This window comes from Cnephaeus nilssonii (genome assembly GCF_951640355.1).
Source record: "Cnephaeus nilssonii genome assembly, chromosome: 7".
Taxonomy (NCBI): Eukaryota; Metazoa; Chordata; class Mammalia; order Chiroptera; family Vespertilionidae; genus Cnephaeus; species Cnephaeus nilssonii.
Genome location: NC_137078.1, coordinates 76,822,493 through 76,840,528, shown reverse-complemented (window position 1 = coordinate 76,840,528; position 18,036 = coordinate 76,822,493). Strand labels below are relative to the sequence as shown.

The 18,036-nt window shown below is 39.9% G+C and overlaps 1 protein-coding gene across 7 annotated transcripts in view; it reads right to left on the bottom strand.

Annotated features, from left to right (window-relative positions):
• MAST2 (microtubule associated serine/threonine kinase 2) overlaps positions 1–18,036 on the bottom strand; it is a 163,730-nt gene that overhangs the window by 117,796 nt on the left and 27,898 nt on the right. For all 7 annotated transcript variants that reach the window (XM_079776495.1, XM_079776490.1, XM_079776489.1 and 4 more), the window contains exons 2-3: positions 17,835–17,982; positions 11,886–12,028 (exon numbers count right to left, since the gene is read on the bottom strand). In XM_079776495.1, the coding sequence (XP_079632621.1) occupies positions 11,886–12,028; positions 17,835–17,982 (291 nt within the window). The remainder of the gene's footprint in view (positions 1–11,885; positions 12,029–17,834; positions 17,983–18,036) is intronic.

Below are 18,036 nucleotides of genomic sequence, written 5' to 3'. Positions count from 1 at the left end.
TGGGAAAGCCAAATGCAAACAAGTAATTATAATGCAATGTGAAAAGTATGACAAAGTGCTAAAGGAGTGTCAAAGTTGTTCATTACATGGGAAAATTTACAAAAAAGTTTCTAATGGAAGTGTTATCTGGTTGCTGAAAATAAAGACAATAAAGATAATGGCAGGAGTTGAGAGGAGTAGGAAAATTTATGCCTGATGATATTATCTATCTATATATATAAAAGGCTAATATGCAAAGTGTCCCCTTGGGAGTTCAACCGGTAGTTTGATCACTCACTATGACGTGCACTGACCACCAGGGGGCGGTGCGGAATGAAGGAAGGTCCCAGCCGTCAGCCGGAAAGCCCCGATCGGCCCTGATCGCCAGCCAGGCCTAGGGACCCTTCCTGGGCACGAATTTCGTGCACCAGGCCTCTAGTCTAACATAAAAGGGGAGGAATAATTAGGTGGTTAGTAAATACAGCAACCAGAAAGGGAAGGGTTTAGACATATGGATTGATAAGAAAAATTACCCTAATGGTTCATATTGAATAAATTTGATTTATAAATGATGTGATAATTTAGCTGAAATGCCTTATTTTATAACTAGACAAATGAGGGCCCTACTATACAATTTCTTAGCAGGGGATATAACCTGCTCAGAAATTATATAGTAGAAACTTGAACTCGTTTCTGCTAGAACATGCAGCTTTCTAAACAGAACAGATAGAGGAGATTTTCTTTTTTTTTTTTAATTTCTTTATTGATTAAGGTGTCACATATTTGTCCTCATCCCCCCATTCCCATCCCACACCCCTCCCCATGGATGCCCCAACCCCCTGTTGAACTTAACCATTGGTTAGGCTCATATGCATGCACACAAGACCTTTGGTTGATCTCTCCCCCCTCCCCCCACCCTCCCCTATCCTCCCTCTGAGGCCCGATAGTCCGATCGATGCCTCCTTGTTTCTGGTTCTGTTGTTGTTCATCAGTCTATGTTGTTCATCATTTCCCCTAGATGAGCGAAATCATGTGTCACTAGAGATATACTTATAAGAATTGAATGTGAGACGAGCAATAATAGTTATGCTGACAGGCAAATGAATCAGTCTGTAGTGAGTTTCTTTCTGGACCAACAGTTCTTTTGAGACCCAATATCAATGTCCACCAGTTCCTTATGAGTACATGTCGGCACTGACCCCTCAGCTCTGGATGGTGGACAAATGGTGGTAATGCAGGTCCGACTCCCTCTGGTTTGGTCTCGGCCAGACCCAGGGGCATGGCTTCACCCGGATCCAGGGGAGAGGAGATTTTCTTGTCCCAGAATGAATGAGTAGAACAATTTCATCAACTTCTCAACTATACATTAATTTGGTGTTAATAAGACTACCATGAGTTGTAGAGGTTCCAAGTTCAGTGCTTTGCTCTGTGTGCAGTGTTACATGCAGTGACTGTGATAGGCCTGGTGAAAACGCCCCCTTCAGGATTTAGGTTTTGTAACAAAAGTTAATTTTCTCATTGTGCCTACCTTCGTTTGTTTACCATGTAAAGGAATACAGTGGGTGCAATTGTATTGCTAGTCCCAAATTAGGTTCATGAAGTCATCACTACCAGAATAAAAATTCAGTGTTTAAAATAACTAAGTCCTAGCCAGATGAATAGGGTAAGAAAAAGATATAAAAGGCATACAGATTGAAGACAAACTGTCCTATTTGAAAATGACATGGTTGACATGTAGAAAATCTCAAAGAATCTACAAAAAACTCCTAAACTAATAAATGAGTTTGACAAATTCACAGGATAAAAGCCCAATGCACAAAATCAACAGTATTCTTATATACCAGAAACGAACATGTAGAAACTAAAAGCTAAAATACAATACCACTTACAATCAGAAAAAAAAAGGATTTCATCTCACTTTCCCCACCTCCCACCCCCCGCATGTAACCTCTCTTAATTTTTAGCTCCACTTGAAATAAATTGCCAAGGCTAAGAGACTAAGATTGGTATAATCTGACAAAACATATTCAAAATATGCATGCTGAAAATTACAAAATGCTGAATAAAGAAAACAAAGGTCTAAATAAATGGGAGAGACACACTGTATTAGTGGGTTAGAAGACTAAAATAGTAAAAATACCAATTCTCCCCCAAAACTTATCTATAGGTCTAATGCAACTCCTATCAAAATTCCAGCAAAAATTTTTGTTGACATAAACACACTTACTTTGAGAATAGTCCTATAGATTAATGAAATAATATAGAACCTAGAAATAGATGTATACAAATATGCACAATTTTTTTTGACAAAAGTATAAAAGCAAATCAATAGAAAAAGGACAGACCTTTCATAAACTGCACTGGACATCCGTAAGTAAGATCAATCAATCAAGCAAGCAATCCAACCTACACCTCACAAAAATTAACTCTACATAAATCATAGATTTAAATGTAAAATTAAAAACTATAAAAAGTTTATAAGAAAACATAAGAGAGAGAGAGTCCAAGATGGTAGGGGGGAGTAGGTAGAAGTTATACTCACCTCCTCCCAAATCGGAAATACAACTAAATTATAGAACAATCAACCTGAAGTCTAGCTGAAGAGAAGTCTTATAAGGACATAGAGAAGCAGCCACGTGGAGACTAGTAGAAAGGGCGAAGAAAGAAAAGGGGCTAGTCCCGCACACATGTACAGCAGTTGAAAATCCAGAGGGAATATCTCAACTGCAGGCGTCCACCCCCTGAGGAGCAAGGGGTTTCAACCCCATGCTGGGCTGCCAGCCCTGGGAAGAGGAGCCCACAAACACCTGGCTGTGAAGGTCAGTGGGGTTTCCGACTGTCACGGTGAGACAAGAGACTGCAAGAAACCCAGGTGCCCTTTTATAGGACCAGTGCACAAAATCACATTCACAGGCACTCACCCTGGCCCCCTGTGGAGGGACAGTAGCTCAGAGCAGACTGGAGTCATACAGGGAGAGATTGGTTTTGCAGCATTTGGGAGAGGGCTAGAGGAACAGCTGTCAATGTACCTGTGCTGAGTCCTTTTCCCACACCACCCAAAGACAGTATCTTTCCTTAGTCCGGCACTCTCCTCCAAAGAGCATCAGCCTGGGGAGATGTACTAGCTCTACCTTCCCGACTCCCTGGGGGCCCATGCTGCCAAACTTGCACCCTGCAGAGGAATCAGCTAGCTGCAGCCAGCCTGGGCTCACTGCCTACCCTTTCTTGGAAGGCTCTTAAGGAGATCGGGACAGACTCAGGGGGTGTCAGAGATCACAGGGAGAGACTGAGTGGAGTGGCTCTAGGGCAAGGTCCATTCCCTGCCCCCCACACGCCCTGACTGGCGCCACTGGTACTGTGCAGAACCCTCCCTCCACAAAACCAAATTATAATCTGTTTTAGCCTGATGAACTCTACTGGTCTCACCCTGATGACTCACTGAGACCCCACCCCATTGCAAAGGTACATAGGCCCCAGGGAAAAGGGGGTGGCTAACCTCAGTGTACCCTGAGACTTTTGCTGAGTGACCTCAGACCCAGCACTGGTGCCAAGTTTGAATCTGTATCAATCTGGTGAATACCATCACCCTACCTGATGACTCACTGAGAACCTGCTTCGTGTAACTCATATAACACCAGAGGCTCTTTCAGTGGCCGAGCTAATAGGCAGCTGGCAGGTGGAGGCAAATCTTGGAGTGCCTTGAGCCTTTTGCTGACCTGCCCCAGGCTCAATACTGGTGGAAGCCGGGCTTGGTGAGTAACTTGGATCCTCCCATGCACACCCAGGTTCAGCAGAGGCAGCCACAAACTGTGGATCACTTTATAGCTCCAACTAGGTAGCCCAGGGCTGGTCACAGGCAGCATCTTACACTGACCTGCACCATAATCCCTTCCAAGAGGCCCCAGAACCAACATACCTGGTGGTGGGATTCAGACCACATTAGGGCACTACCTAATTAGTTCCACAAAAAGCACACACCCAAAGGGAGATCTCAGCAGGCACCAGACATTGCTGGGGTAAATTCCACTGCATAGGGTCAGCCCCAACACAGCAGCTCCTACACTGTGGTCAGGGTCAATCTTCATAGTCAACCAGCCCAAGGCTCAACCCCACCCATGGATGGGCCAACAACAATCAAGACTCAACTACAACAGAAGGGTTCACATAACCCACACAAGGGACATTCTTGGAGCATCTAGCTCAGGTGATCAGGGAGATTACACCACTGAGCCCCACAAGACACCTACTACATAAGGCCATTATACCAAGACTGCAAGGCACAGCAGACCTACCTAATACACAAAAACAAACACAGAGAAGCAACCAAAATATCATGCCCCCAAATAAAAGAACAGGAGAAATCTCCAGGAAAAAAAAAAAAAAAAAAAAAGAACTAAATGAAATGGAAGCAAGCAAGTCCAGATACAGAGTTCAAAAGAATGGTTATAAGAATGCTCAAGGAACTTAGGGGAAGAATGGATGAACTCAGTGAGAACTTAGAAAGATAGTAAGCATAAAAAAGGACACAACCATAAAAAAAGTCAGAAATAAAAAATATAATATCTGAAATTAAAAAGTGCACTAAAAGAAATTAACAGCAGATTAGATGAAGCAGAGGATCAAGTCAGAGATTTGGAAGACAAATAGCAGAAAACATCCAAGCAACCAAAAAGAAAAAAGAATTTTAAAAAATGAATTTAGCTTAGACCTCTGGGACAATATCAACTATAACAACATCTGAATCATAGGGATACCAGAAAGAGAAGAAAGCATGGGATTAAGAATCTATTTAAAGAAATGATAACTGAAAACTTCCCTAACTTGGTGAAAGAAAAAAAGACACAAGTCCAGGAAGCACAGAGAGTCCCAAAGAGGCACACACCAAGACATATCATAATTAAAATGGCAAAGGTTAAAGACAAAGAATCTTAAAAGCAGCAACAGGGAGAACAATTTTGCAAGAAACAAACCTTGCTACCACGAAACCACTTGAAACCAGAATTATTAAACAAAAAGTTTACAAATAACTATTTGCTCTCTACCTTATTTTCTAAAAGAACTTTAACTTATAATTTATATATACAAATTTTAAATTAAGCTATAGTAAATGCTATATTTACATGTATTTTATTAAGCCAGAAAACTGTGGAATAATAGAATTTCTGAATTACAAGAAATGGTTTCTGGGATGAAGACAATCTCAAAATAGATTTATGAAAAAAATTAGCAATGATTTGACCAAAATTGCAATATGATTTAACATAAAGTAATTCATAGTCAAAACTATATATGTAAGCTCAATATTTTTAAAAAGTTGTAAGATATACAGGATATCATCCACTTGCCCCCCCCAAGATCATCCCCTGTACCTCAAACTGCAGGATCATTATGAACTACATCCACAGGTTGCCCTGCCCTCTTCTGTCCAGATGGGGTCAAACAATAAGTAGCACCAGCAGGAGATCACAGAAAGAAAAGAGGGTAAGGGAGAGTGTCAGGGACAATTTATTCTCCTTGGTTGGTCCCTGCTGGGTCATGTTAGGCTGGCTACATCCCACTACTACAAGTCATATCAATTGTCAGGTTGTCCTCTATACACAGCCACCTCTGTCTCCCAAGTTCCAAGCATTACTTCCTCCCCTATCCTTTCTCCAATGCTAGGTAATAGCAACAGTTTACTATTAGGCAGAAGGCACTATGTGTATATTGTCAGTTCACTATACTCTACTCATATCCCTTTATTATAAGACTAGAGGCCCAGTGCACGAAATTCGTGCATGGGTATGGTCCCTAGGCCTGGCCTGTGATCAGAGCCATCTTCCCCAGCTGCCTGCAGCCGGCCCTGCCCACCGCTGCCACCCACCCCCGGTTCCCCATTCGCCATCGGGTGATAGGTGCCTGATGGCCGGGGGAAGGGACCAAGAGGTCAGCTGTTCCCACCCGCTCACCGGCTCCACCCCCACTGCAAGTGGCCATGAGGCGATCAGAGCCTGCCAGCTAGGGAAAGGGACCAAAAGGTGGTCAGTGCACCTCATAGTGACTGGTCCAGTGGTCGTTCTGGTCATTCTGCAATTAAGGTCAATTTGCATATTACCCTTTTATTATATAAGATCATAATTTGTCTGTTCTGTTTCCTTCCAGGAACCTGACCAATATGTGGACTAAAATTAAATGTATTTTCATTTTTATTTGCATACTCTACAGAATAGAAATTCCTTTCAACTCGCAGAGAAATTTTTATGAAATAAGAATTATGTAACTTATATACTAATATGCATAGCCCATGAACATGGACAATCGGGTAGTGAAGATTTGGGTGGGTGGGTAGAAACTGGGAGGAGGGGGGAAGGGGTGAAAATGGAAGAGATCTGTAACACTATCAACAATAAAAAATGTAGAAAGAAAGACAGGACCAAGTAAACCTCTACCTACATATAATCCCAATAAAAATCTTCAATATCTGAATAGTTAAGAAAATTATCAATAAATCCAACCAAAATCTGCAATTCAAATAACCCAACCTGCCAAAGACTTTTCTTTCCACTTATGTACAACTCTTAAAATAGACTTCAAAATCAGACCTACCTGCCCTAGCTGCTTTAGCTCAGTGGATAGGGCATTAGCCTATAGACTGAAGGGTCCTGGTTTTGATTCTGGTCAAGGGCACATACCTTGATTGCAGGCTCCTCCCCACCCTGGGGCCCTGGTCAGGGTTCGGGTAGGAGGCAATGAATCGATGTGTTTCTCTCACATCAATATTTCTCTCTGTCTCTCCCCACCCCCACCCCCACCCCCCACCCCCGCCACTTCCACTCTCTCTAAAAATCAATGGAAAAATATCTTCGCGTGAGGATTAAAAAAAAAAAAAATCAGACCTGCCTGGTTTTAAATTCCTGCTCTAACATTCACTTACAGCAAAGTGTTTAACTTTGCTTTGTTCACTATTGTATTCCATGCACCTAGTACAATGGTGATATATAGGAGGTACTTCATAAATATTTGTGAGATGAACGAACAAATGAACAAATTCCTGCAAGCCTGAAATTTCCTCACCTGTAAAGTAAGATAATTACAACTACCTCAAAAGTTCCTGAGAAAATAAGGAATATATGTATGCAAAAGAACTTGGGTGTAGTGTCTAGTAAATATTAATTTTCTATCCCAACTTAATAGTAAACTGTTGCTATTACCTATTAGAGAAATTATTAATATCTCTAATAATTTGACTGTTTCATGACAGAATATACCAATATCAGTACTTTTCAATCTTTCCTCAATATTGTTAAATAAACCTATGCATAGCAATACATGACATTAAAGGCTCAATTAAAAGACTTTATGTACAAAATTTATAAAACAGAACAAAATCTAGTTATAAATTTTAACTAGTGATTTAATAATACCATTTTTACACATATAAAACTTTGTGCAAAGCTTGCATAAATTTTCTGTCATGTATTCCAAACCCTAAATAAATTTAGTAAGATGTCTTTCAATAGTCTCAGTAAACTGATTTATATTTTAAAAAATAATTTTAAGTGCCTTTTTAAAATACCAAAGCCACTATTTTTTAAGGCAGTACACCTTAGATTCTTTACAAATTATCACAGAAGATATAATTAAAATGTTTAACAATCTAAAATTCAGCTCCAATTTGTTCAGGCAAAATAATTAGTCTGTTCTTTTGCTTCTCTCTTAAGAATAAGCAACTAGGCTGCTAATAGTCTGTTCAATCTCATGAAACTCTCCCAACTTTTTATTTTAAAATCTCTTATGAAATATTACTCTCATACCTTTGAAATGACACTAGGTGGCATTAGAAACATGTTCCTCTTATAAAAAAGAAAATGGAAAGTACAACAATTCTCAAGTTAATAGGCAGTGAGTGCACTTAACCTAAACTCCTAAAATTCTTACTAAGTTGAATACTTCACTATCTTATACTATTTGCCCTTTCACATATAAATTGTTCATGTTTCCCTATATTCCTTTTCATTCTCTGCATTTTCTTGCATGATGACTTATTTCACAGCTTCCAAATCCCTATCTATAGTTCTAAAACTGACCTCCTTTACTCAAGATGTCTGTTTCTAAGAATATCTAACAAATGGATAACAACATGCAAAAGAATTAATTTGGACACCCTCCCTATTTATACAAAAGTTCATTTTAAATGGATCAGTGAAGTAAATATATGAACTAAAACCATAAAACTCATAATAGATAGCATAGGGATAAATCTTCCTGACCTGTTATCTGGCAATGAATTCTTAGATATGAGACCAAAAGCACAAGCAACAAAAGGAAAAAAAAGATAAATTTGACTTCAAAAATTTTATGTATCAAAGGACATTATAATGAAAGTGAAAAGATATACAGAATGAAAAATAACTGTAAATCATAGGTCTGATAAGGGTCTAGTATCAAGAATAAATAACTCTTACAACTCAATAACAAAAGGACAAACAACATAATTATTTGTTTTACTTTAAATTATTTTTATTTTTCAATTATAGTTGACATACAATATTATATTAGTTTCAGGTGTACAACCCAGTGATTAGATATTATATAACTTACTACGTGATCATCCCAATAAATCTCATAATGATCTGACACCATACATAGTTATTACAATACTAGAGGCCTGATGCATGAAATTCATGCAAGGGGCAGCGGGCCCTCACAGCCCCAGCCGGCCCTCTCAGCCCCTCGCAAACTCAGCTGGCCCTCACAGCCCCGGCCAGCCCTCGTAGCCCTTCGCAGCCCCAGCTTCATCCGGAAGGTTGTCCGGACGGTCATTCAGCTGTTCGGTCTAATTAGCATATTAGCTCTTTATTATATAGGATTGACTATACTCTCTATACTGTACTTTACTATTGTAACTATGACTAGTCTGTAACTACCAATTTGTACTTCTTAATCCCTTCACCTTTTCACTCATCCCTGCCAACACTCCTCCCATCTGGCAACTGTCAAAATATTTTCTTTTTCTTTAATATGTTTTTATTAATTTCAGAAAGAAGGGAGAGGGAGAAAGATAAAAACATCAATGAGAAAGAATCATCAATCAGCTGCCACTTGCATGCCCCCTACTGGGATCAAGCCCACAACCCAGGCATGTGCCCTGACCAGGAATTGAACCATGACCTCCTGGTTCATGGGTCAACGCTCAACCACTGACCCACACTGGCCAGGCCAAAATATTTTCTGTATCCATGAATCTGTTTCTGTTTTGCTTGTCAGTTTATTTTGTTCATTCAATTGTTGATAGATATGTATTTATTGCCATTTTATTGTTAGTATTTTTTCTTTTTCCTTCTTCTTAAAGAAGACCCTTTAATATTTCATGTAATACTGGTTTGGTGGTAATGTACTCCTTTAGCTTTTTCTTATCTAGGAAGCTCATGTCCTTCAATTCTAAATGATAGCTTTATTGGGTAATCTTGGTTGTAGGTCCTTCCTTTTCATCACTGAATATTTCTTGCCAATCCCTTCTGAACTGCAAAGTTTCTGTTCAGAAATCAGCTGACAGTTTTATGGGAGCTCCCTTCTAGGTAACTAACTGCTTTTCTCTTGATGCTTTTAAGATTCTTTGTCTTTAACCTTTGCCATTTTAATGATGTGTCTTGGTATGGACCTCTTTGGGTTCATCTTGCTTGGGACTCTGTGCTTCCTGAACTTGTATGCCTATTTCCTTCACTAGGTTAAGGAAGTTTTCTGTCATTACTTTTTCAAATAGATTTTCAATTTCTTGCTTTCTCTCTTCTCTTTCCAGCACCCCCATGATGCAAATGTTGGCATGCTTAAAGTCCCAGGGCACCTTATACTATCCTCATTTTTTTTTGGATTTTTTTTGTTCTGATTGGATATTTTCTACTTCCCTATCTTCCAAATATCTAATTTGATCCTTTGCTTCATCTACTCCAATGTATTCTTCATTTCTGACTAGTTCTTTTTTATTTTCTAACTAGAGGCCCAGTGCACAAAATTCATGCATGGGATGGGAGGGTATCCCTCAGCCTGGCCTGCACCCTATCCAATCCAGGACACCTCGGGGATGTCCGACTGGGCCTAAACTGGCAGTCGAATATCCCTCTCACAATCCGGGACCGCTGGCTCCTAAACGGTTGCCTGCCTGCCTGATCGCCCCTACCCCTCTGCCTGCCTGCCTGCCTGCCTGTTGCCCCTAACCACCTCTGCCTGCTGCCTGATCGCCCCTAACTGCTCCACTGCCTGCCTGATCGCCCCTAACCACCTCTGCCTCGGCCTCCACCACCACAGCTTTGTCCAGAATGACATTCGGAAGGTCGTTTGGTCTAATTAGCATATTATGCTTTTATTAGTATAGATTCTGTTTTATGTTTCCTATCTCTTGTTGAAGTTCTCACGAAGTTCATCTACTCTTTCCCTAAGTCCATTGAGTGTACTTATAACCAGTGTCTTGAACTTTGCATCTAGTAGATTGTCTACATTTTGTTTAGTTCTTTTTTTCCAGAGTTTTGTTCTCTTCTTCCATTTGAGAAATGTTTGTCTCCTCATTTTGGCAGCCTCCTGTGTTTGTTTCTATATATTAGGTAGAGCTGCTATGTCTCCCAGGCCTGGTAGAGTGGCCTAATGTATTAAGTATCCTGTAGGTCCAGTGGCATGGTCTCCCAGTTCACCCGAGCTGAGCACTCCAAGTGTGTGTGTCCCTTACCCCTGATGTGTGGGCTGTGCATAACCTTCTGTTGTAGTTGACCCTTGATTGCTGTTGGCACATCAATGGGAGGAATTTACCCCCAGACTGATGGGCTGTGAGGACTGACTGCAACCACTGTGGAGGGGCCCAGTCCACGGAGCAGGACTTACTTCAGTGGGGCTCCAGTGCCCACTGAGTTTGCCGCTTGAGTGTGTTGTTTGTGGAGGTGGTTGGGGGTGCTTCTATGTGGTATGAAGCTGTCCACCTGATGCACTAGTTCTGGGCCTCCTGGAGGTGCAGGCACGTTTCAGCCACCACCTATGTTCTACCTGGGGCCACCTGGCATGAGCTACAAAGTGATCTGCATATAGCTGCTATTTGTGCTAGGCTGGGAGGTGCCCAAAGAGGCCAAGCTACAAACCAAGGCCAGCTGCAGTTTGTCCTGGGCCTGGGGTCACTTAGAGAAACATATGAGGCACACTGAAACCATATGCTGCTTGCTAGAGAAATTTTAGGTAAGTGTGAAGCATGAGCCAAAGCAGGTTGATCGTATGTAAAAGTCACTGGAAACAGCTTGGGTGGGTCCAAAAGTGGGATTGGGTGGGGCTCTGAGAATCACCAGAGTGGGACAAACCATGATAGCCAGGCTAATGGAGAGTCAGATATGGCTCCTGCCTGCTGGCTTTGTGGGGGGAGGTCTCAGAAAAGGAACAGTGGCCTCTGACAGCACTTCTGTCAGGGAGAAAGCTGCCCCTCCAGCTCTTGACCTGATGCCAGACAATTCAGTTCCTCCCGTATGTCTCTGGTGCCTTCTGAGCTACTGCCCCACCACTGGAGCTCAGAGGGAGTGAGTCCAAGTTAAGTCCATGTACAAGCCCTTTAAGAAGAACACCTGGGACTCCAGGAGCCCTCAGCAACCATCCCTGCTAGCCTTTACACCAAAAGTTATGGAGACCTCTCTTCCTGGTGCTGGGAACCCTAGTATGGGGCTGGGACCCCTCACTTCATACTGAATTTTTTCATAACTCTCAGTACATAATTAGTATCAGTGACAGTACAAGAGAACAGTCAGAATATATTCAATTAAATTCCATTATTTTTCTATTCTTCACTTTGAGAAATTAAACTACCCAAATCCTAAAAAGGAAAATAATAGATGTGGCAACGACAAATGACAATCAATGATTTATTCATAAAGCAAGGGACCAGCTTTACTAACACTTACCAAACCAGCGGTAAGAGATGGTGCAGACTGTCCAAGGGACTGATTCCTCATTCGAACCAGGTTTGATGCTTCTCCTGAAGACTGCCAAGTCGCCTGTCCCACACTGCTATGTACACTGCTGGACAAGGGGAGCAGCTGCTTACCTTCAAATAAAAGGTTTAGAAAATATACCTGTAATTATTTTAATTAATTAATGAAAAATGTAATGATATCAACTGGATAAAAGTGTATTGATCCAAAACAAAGTCAAGTTCCTCCATATCCATTTCAGAATCTGTAGCCCTTTTAAAATTCCAACCGTCTTGGCGGTGGTGAGAATTCCAAATGGAATACTAACTAAACTATTTAAAATTCTCTGTAATATCTACCACCATGCCACCTCTTACCCCCTCACCCTGAGACCTGACCTAGCAGGCTAGGAGTTTTCCATTCTTTTCCATCCTGTTTCGTTTTTCACCAACTCAATGCAACATGTCAGTCTTCTAGTTTGGCCCTTAGGTTTCCAGAAGACAAACACTGAATCTATACTGCTCTTTCAAGATTCCATGTGTTCAGCCAGGACTGACTACCTTAATCCCATTGAAAGACTACAAGAAAGTCACTTAATAAAGACTGAGTATCTAGAATTGCAATGATTTTCTAATTGAGATACAAGTCTCATTTCAATCCCTTCCTCCACACCATTCTTCACGTTGCTGGTAGTGATCTAACCAAAACAAATGTGGTCCTGTCATTGCCTTCCTTAAAAATGTCTAAAGACTGTCTACTGTTTAAAGAATTAAGCCAAACTTTTAAAAATACTAAAAGGATCCTCCATAAATCGATTTACTTCCTGGCCTTATTTCCTTCAGGTGTTCCATACCCATTCCCTCACTAACCTTCAATTTATGCCCTGCACTTTCACCTGGCTTTATCTTGATCACCCAATTCACTTGGAAATACTTCCTCTTCCTGGCAAAATTCTATTCGTAATGGAAATAACCACTATAATAAAGATATAAGCAAAAGAAGGTCTGGTTTTGGTTTTTCTACTACATACTCTTTTAATGCAAACCAAACTGACAAGTTATTTAGAGAGCAATTTAGCAAAACTTATAAAAATGTTGATTTGAATATGTTTGGCCCCAGCATTCCACTTGTAGAAATGTAGTATAAAGAAAAAATATATATACAGACCAGGGTGTTCATCTTAGTGATTCTCACCAAAATAATATTAGAAATAAGTGTTCATTACAAGTTAAAGAAATTATAATATTTCCACATAATAAAATACTAAACCCAGTAAATATAATGAGGCAGCTCAACATTTAATTAAGAGAAAAATGCTCGCTGAAACCGGTTTGGCTCAGTGGATAGAGCGTCGGCCTGCGGACTCAAGGGTCCCAGGTTCGATTCCGGTCAAGGGCATGTGCCTTGGTTGCGGGCACATCCCCAGTGGGGGGTGTGCAAGAGGCAGCTGATTGATGTTTCTAACTCTCTATCCCTCTCTCTTCCTCTCTGTAGAAAATCAATAAAATATATATTAAAAAAAAGAGAGAAAAATGCTCAATAGTTCCTGTTTAGTGAAAAATGCAGAAAGTATGTAGCATATGATGCCATTTTTTAAAATAAAAGTTTGTATATATTTTAAATCATTGTTAAATGTATGTTGAAATACACTGAGTGGTCAGATTATTATGATCTCTGAACGCATAATAATCTGGCCACTCAGTGTATATCTTATATAATAAAAGGCTAATATGCAAATTGTCCCCTTGACCAGGAGTTCGACCAGCAGGCAAGACGGCCAAGCGCCCATGTCCCCTCCCCTGGCCAAGCTGGCCGGACCCCACCCATGCACAAAATCATGCACTGGGCCTCTAATACACACACACACACACACACACACACACACACACACACACACTGAGTGGCCAGATTATTATGCGTTCAGAGATCATAATAATCTGGCCACTTGGTGTATAATAGAATATATGTAAGTGGGTTTGGAGGGAGGGAAACAGAAGAAAGTAATGATTAAGGACTTTTCCTTTTTCCTATATAGCCTCTGCCTCAAAGGGTGATTTAAAAGGAGGCTCAGTGCCTAGTAATTCACACAAAGGTAAACAACCTGGATATTTATGCAAATATACTGCAGAACATGCAGCAATATAGACTACTGATAACAGCCCAACAAGGTACATGCTGTTATTTGCACAAGGTCACACAATTAATGGGTCCAGGAACTATTGTGGTGTTCAATGAATCTGTCTTCAAAGCTAGTGGCTGGTTTAGGGCTCTCATGTATAGTGCCCCTAAGTCTTTCCAACTAATTCTCATAAATATCTACTTGTCTTCTTTAGTCATCAACCTCATTCAGACTAACATCATTCAGGGACTAGCAAAATGTATGTCTTTTTACTTCTAGTGTCTTTACACCTATTACAAATGTCAAATACCTTATTTCAGGCCATCAGCATCTTAGCCACTCTTTTACAGCTCAAGGAGGATTCTTTTGCTCTTTACATGCACAGAACATATACAGACATACTCTTTAGCCTTTAAAAGGAGTCTCCATCTACTTCATTCTTCCTCTCATACATACCATCCTTGAGCCATATACCCATGAGTGTCAGGTTTTTTAAAATGTTCCTCTGGAGGGCATGAACAAGTCACACATCCCATACCTAGTCTTGCCTTATGATAGGGTTTATCACATCCTATTAAAACTCTTTAATGCCCTACTAAACTATGGGTTCAATAAGGATCAAAATAAGAATTTCAAGTCATTTAAAAATTCCTCAAAGATGGTATCTGCAGTGTGGGAGAGGGACTCAGCACAGGGATCCTGGCGGCTATCCCTTCAGCTCTCTCCCCAGAGCCACAAACTCCAGTCTCTCCTCCAACAACTCTAGTCCACTCTGTCTTCCCTCTGCCAGAACCCAGGTTCCTGAAAGCAGAAATGACCCAAGACTACCATTAGGCTAAATAATTATGTCAGATGATCCTAATCTATGTACCAGAAAATCCTGAGGCCAAGGAGTTTTTCTTACTTATTGAAGAAATATGGCTGATGGAGAAAGCTCAAAATCTTCAGGAACATGATCAAGATAGTAAAGAAAACAGCAGCAGAGACAGTGACAGAGAAAGCAGTGAGGAGCTAAGTAAAGAAAGCTCTGATGAATGTGAAGTTGGGGTGATAAAAGGTACTACTGGTTTAATCTTCATATATTTTCATTACTGTGCAACAGAAATATAAAGAAGAAAGCTGAAAATAAATAAATGAATAAATAAATAAATGTTCCTCAAGAACTTAATTTTTTAGAGGATGGTAGTGAAGTTGGGTTCCCTTTTTAATAACATGTATATACTGCCATATACCTGCTAAATTAGGGGATAAAAACTTTAGTAGATATACATTATAAACAAACCATTGTATAATAATACAACAAAGTAATTCCTAGATTATTTTAAGAATATATTGAAAATATTTACAATTAATCTAAAAAAATTACATAAGCTCCCCAATAATGCTAAAATGGCATTTGCTAAAATCGCTGAGTCAAGATTCCTAACCTGATAAAAAGTATCTTACTTCAAAAGCCTGTGTGATGTTTAATATGGAAACTCTAGTAAGTGTCCCTATTGAAAAAAAAAAAACAAAGAGCTTTGTTCAAAGGCAAATAGGCAAGAGAAGAAAATAAATGCATAAATGGGGGAGAGGGGCTTTTTCCATAAAGCCCTCCACACACAAAAAAATAATGGTGATCTACTCAAAACTTCCAAAAGCCCAGAGAAGAGCCTGCCTGCCTTCTGTCTGCAAATGTTGCCAAATTCTCCAGATGATCTGCCTACTCCTCATCTATATATTCCAAAGGAAAGCTAGTTTAACTTACCTATCCACATACAAAGGCTAGTATCATATCTTTATCTCTTTTCAAAATAAGGGCCTGCTGGGGAAGATACCCACTGCAGAAGATACCCATTTGGACATATAGGGCTTGAAGTGTACCAAGAATTGCCAAAATTTTGAGGAAAACAAACAACATAAAACAGAAGCAACAAAATGTACAAATGAAGCAACTAGCTCTTTAATAAATAAATAATTCAGGGGGAAAATTTAATTCCAATTAATATTCTTATAATGATTCAAGAGGCCATTATATAAAACGTTCCCAGTTAAAGATGGATGACTGAGTATATATTTTTATCTTTTGTCCCCAAGGAAACTCCATTAAAATTAAAAATAAAGAAATAAAATAAATAAACAAAGTGGAGAAAGAAAGAGGGAGGGAGGGAAGGAGGTATGAGAGAGAGATGAACAAATGATAAGGAATGAACAAATTATTGTTGGGAAAATCTAAAGAGGATAGGTGAATCATAATAAATAGAACTGGGCAAAAAAAGGCACAAGGTATAATAAACATAGAGGAGGTTGCAGTGAAATGGGGTATCAGGCTGCCCTGCAAAATCTTAGATAAGTTCAGTGCTCAGAAATGCAAAATACCTGAAAGGACATAAAGTAAGACATAAGGTTGAAATTAAATTAACTGAAACTATATGGGTAGAACAGCCAAACACAATCACAGCCCCGCATTGTACCACCCAGTAACCAGGCCACTATCTCACTGGATAGAAGGGATCTAGCATCACAGAGCAAAGCAATGGATTCTGGTAGTTAGGGGTCGAAAGAAAAAGAGGTGAGCCCTAGCTGGTTTGGCTTAGTGGATAGAGCATCGGCCTGTGGACCAAAGGGTCCCAGGCTCGATTCCAGTCAAGGGCTTGTACCTCGACCAGGGCTCATGCAGAAAGCAACCAATTGATGTGTTTCTCTCACATCAATATTTCTCTCTGTCTTTCCCTCTCTCTGAAAATCAGTGGAAAAATATCCTCGAGTGAGAATTTAAAAGAAAAAGAGTTGATTCATAAACAAAAGAAAACCTTTTAAAAAAGTTTTAATACAAAAATCTATTTACTCACAGAGAATTAGAAGATAAACACATCTTTAAAGAAGAGCAGAATGCCTGGCCAGCATGGCTCAATGGTTGAGCGTTGACCTATGAGAACCAGAAGGTCACAGTTGAATTCCCACCCAGTCAGGGCATATGCCCGGGTTGCAGACTTGATCCCCAGTGTGGGGCATGCAGGAGGCAGCCGATCAATGATTCTCTTTCATCATGGATGTGTCTATCTCTCTCTCCCTCTCCCTTCCTCTCTGAAATCAATAAATATATTTAAAAAGAGAGAACAATCAAAAAAAAAAGAGAGAGAGAATAATGCTACAAAAAATTAAATAAGAAACAGCTCTTTATGATCAAATACATGTCTGACAAAATAAAAATGTCAATAGACGAATGAGAAGATAAAGCCAAGAAAATAGCCCTAAAAAGGGACAAAAATAAAAAGATGTTGAAAACTGTTTACTCTTAAGCCAAGAAGTATGGCAGGATTATATTTACTTCTCCACTGATCTAATATTTTAGCAGGAGTCACATGGATTCTCTTTTTATCACACTCTATTGACTGCTTAAAATTATGCCACATCTTAATTGCTTCCTATTTGGAACATGACTTCCTTGTATAATTTTTTTCCCCTTGAATTTTTTAACTTTTCAATGGAAAAGGTGGGAAGACACTATGAGCACTAAATGGGTTTTCAAAATGGGGGGGACAGAAAATCAAAAGAAGCAAAGGATGTGAAGTCCATAGAAGTAAGTAGAGAGCAACAATCAGATTAAAAGGAAAAAAATCAGTGACAGTGGTCAGCCAAGAAATATTAGCAGGTTCAGGAGGTTAGTGTTCAGAGATATCAAGAGGAAGTAGTAACGAGAATAAGACAGCTTTAGCCATAAGTGTTCTATACAAAACTACCACCACAGAAGAAGCTGTCAAGATGCCAATTCAGTTGGTCCACCTTTAAATATTGACAACACAGTCTCTCATTTCTTAAAAAACAAAATAGATACTTACCTGACAAAGAACTGGCCAAGCTTCCTCTCCGTAACTTAGAGTCATCCTGACTAAGTTGTCGTTGAAGTTTAGCTTTTCCAGTGGATGAAAATATGTCAGGATTACTGAGCTTCCTGAAGAGCAGGGGACTAAGTCCAGGTATAACATCCTTCAAAGAGAAAAAAGTAAAACATAAGTCTTTAATGTCTTTTCTGAAAGTGTC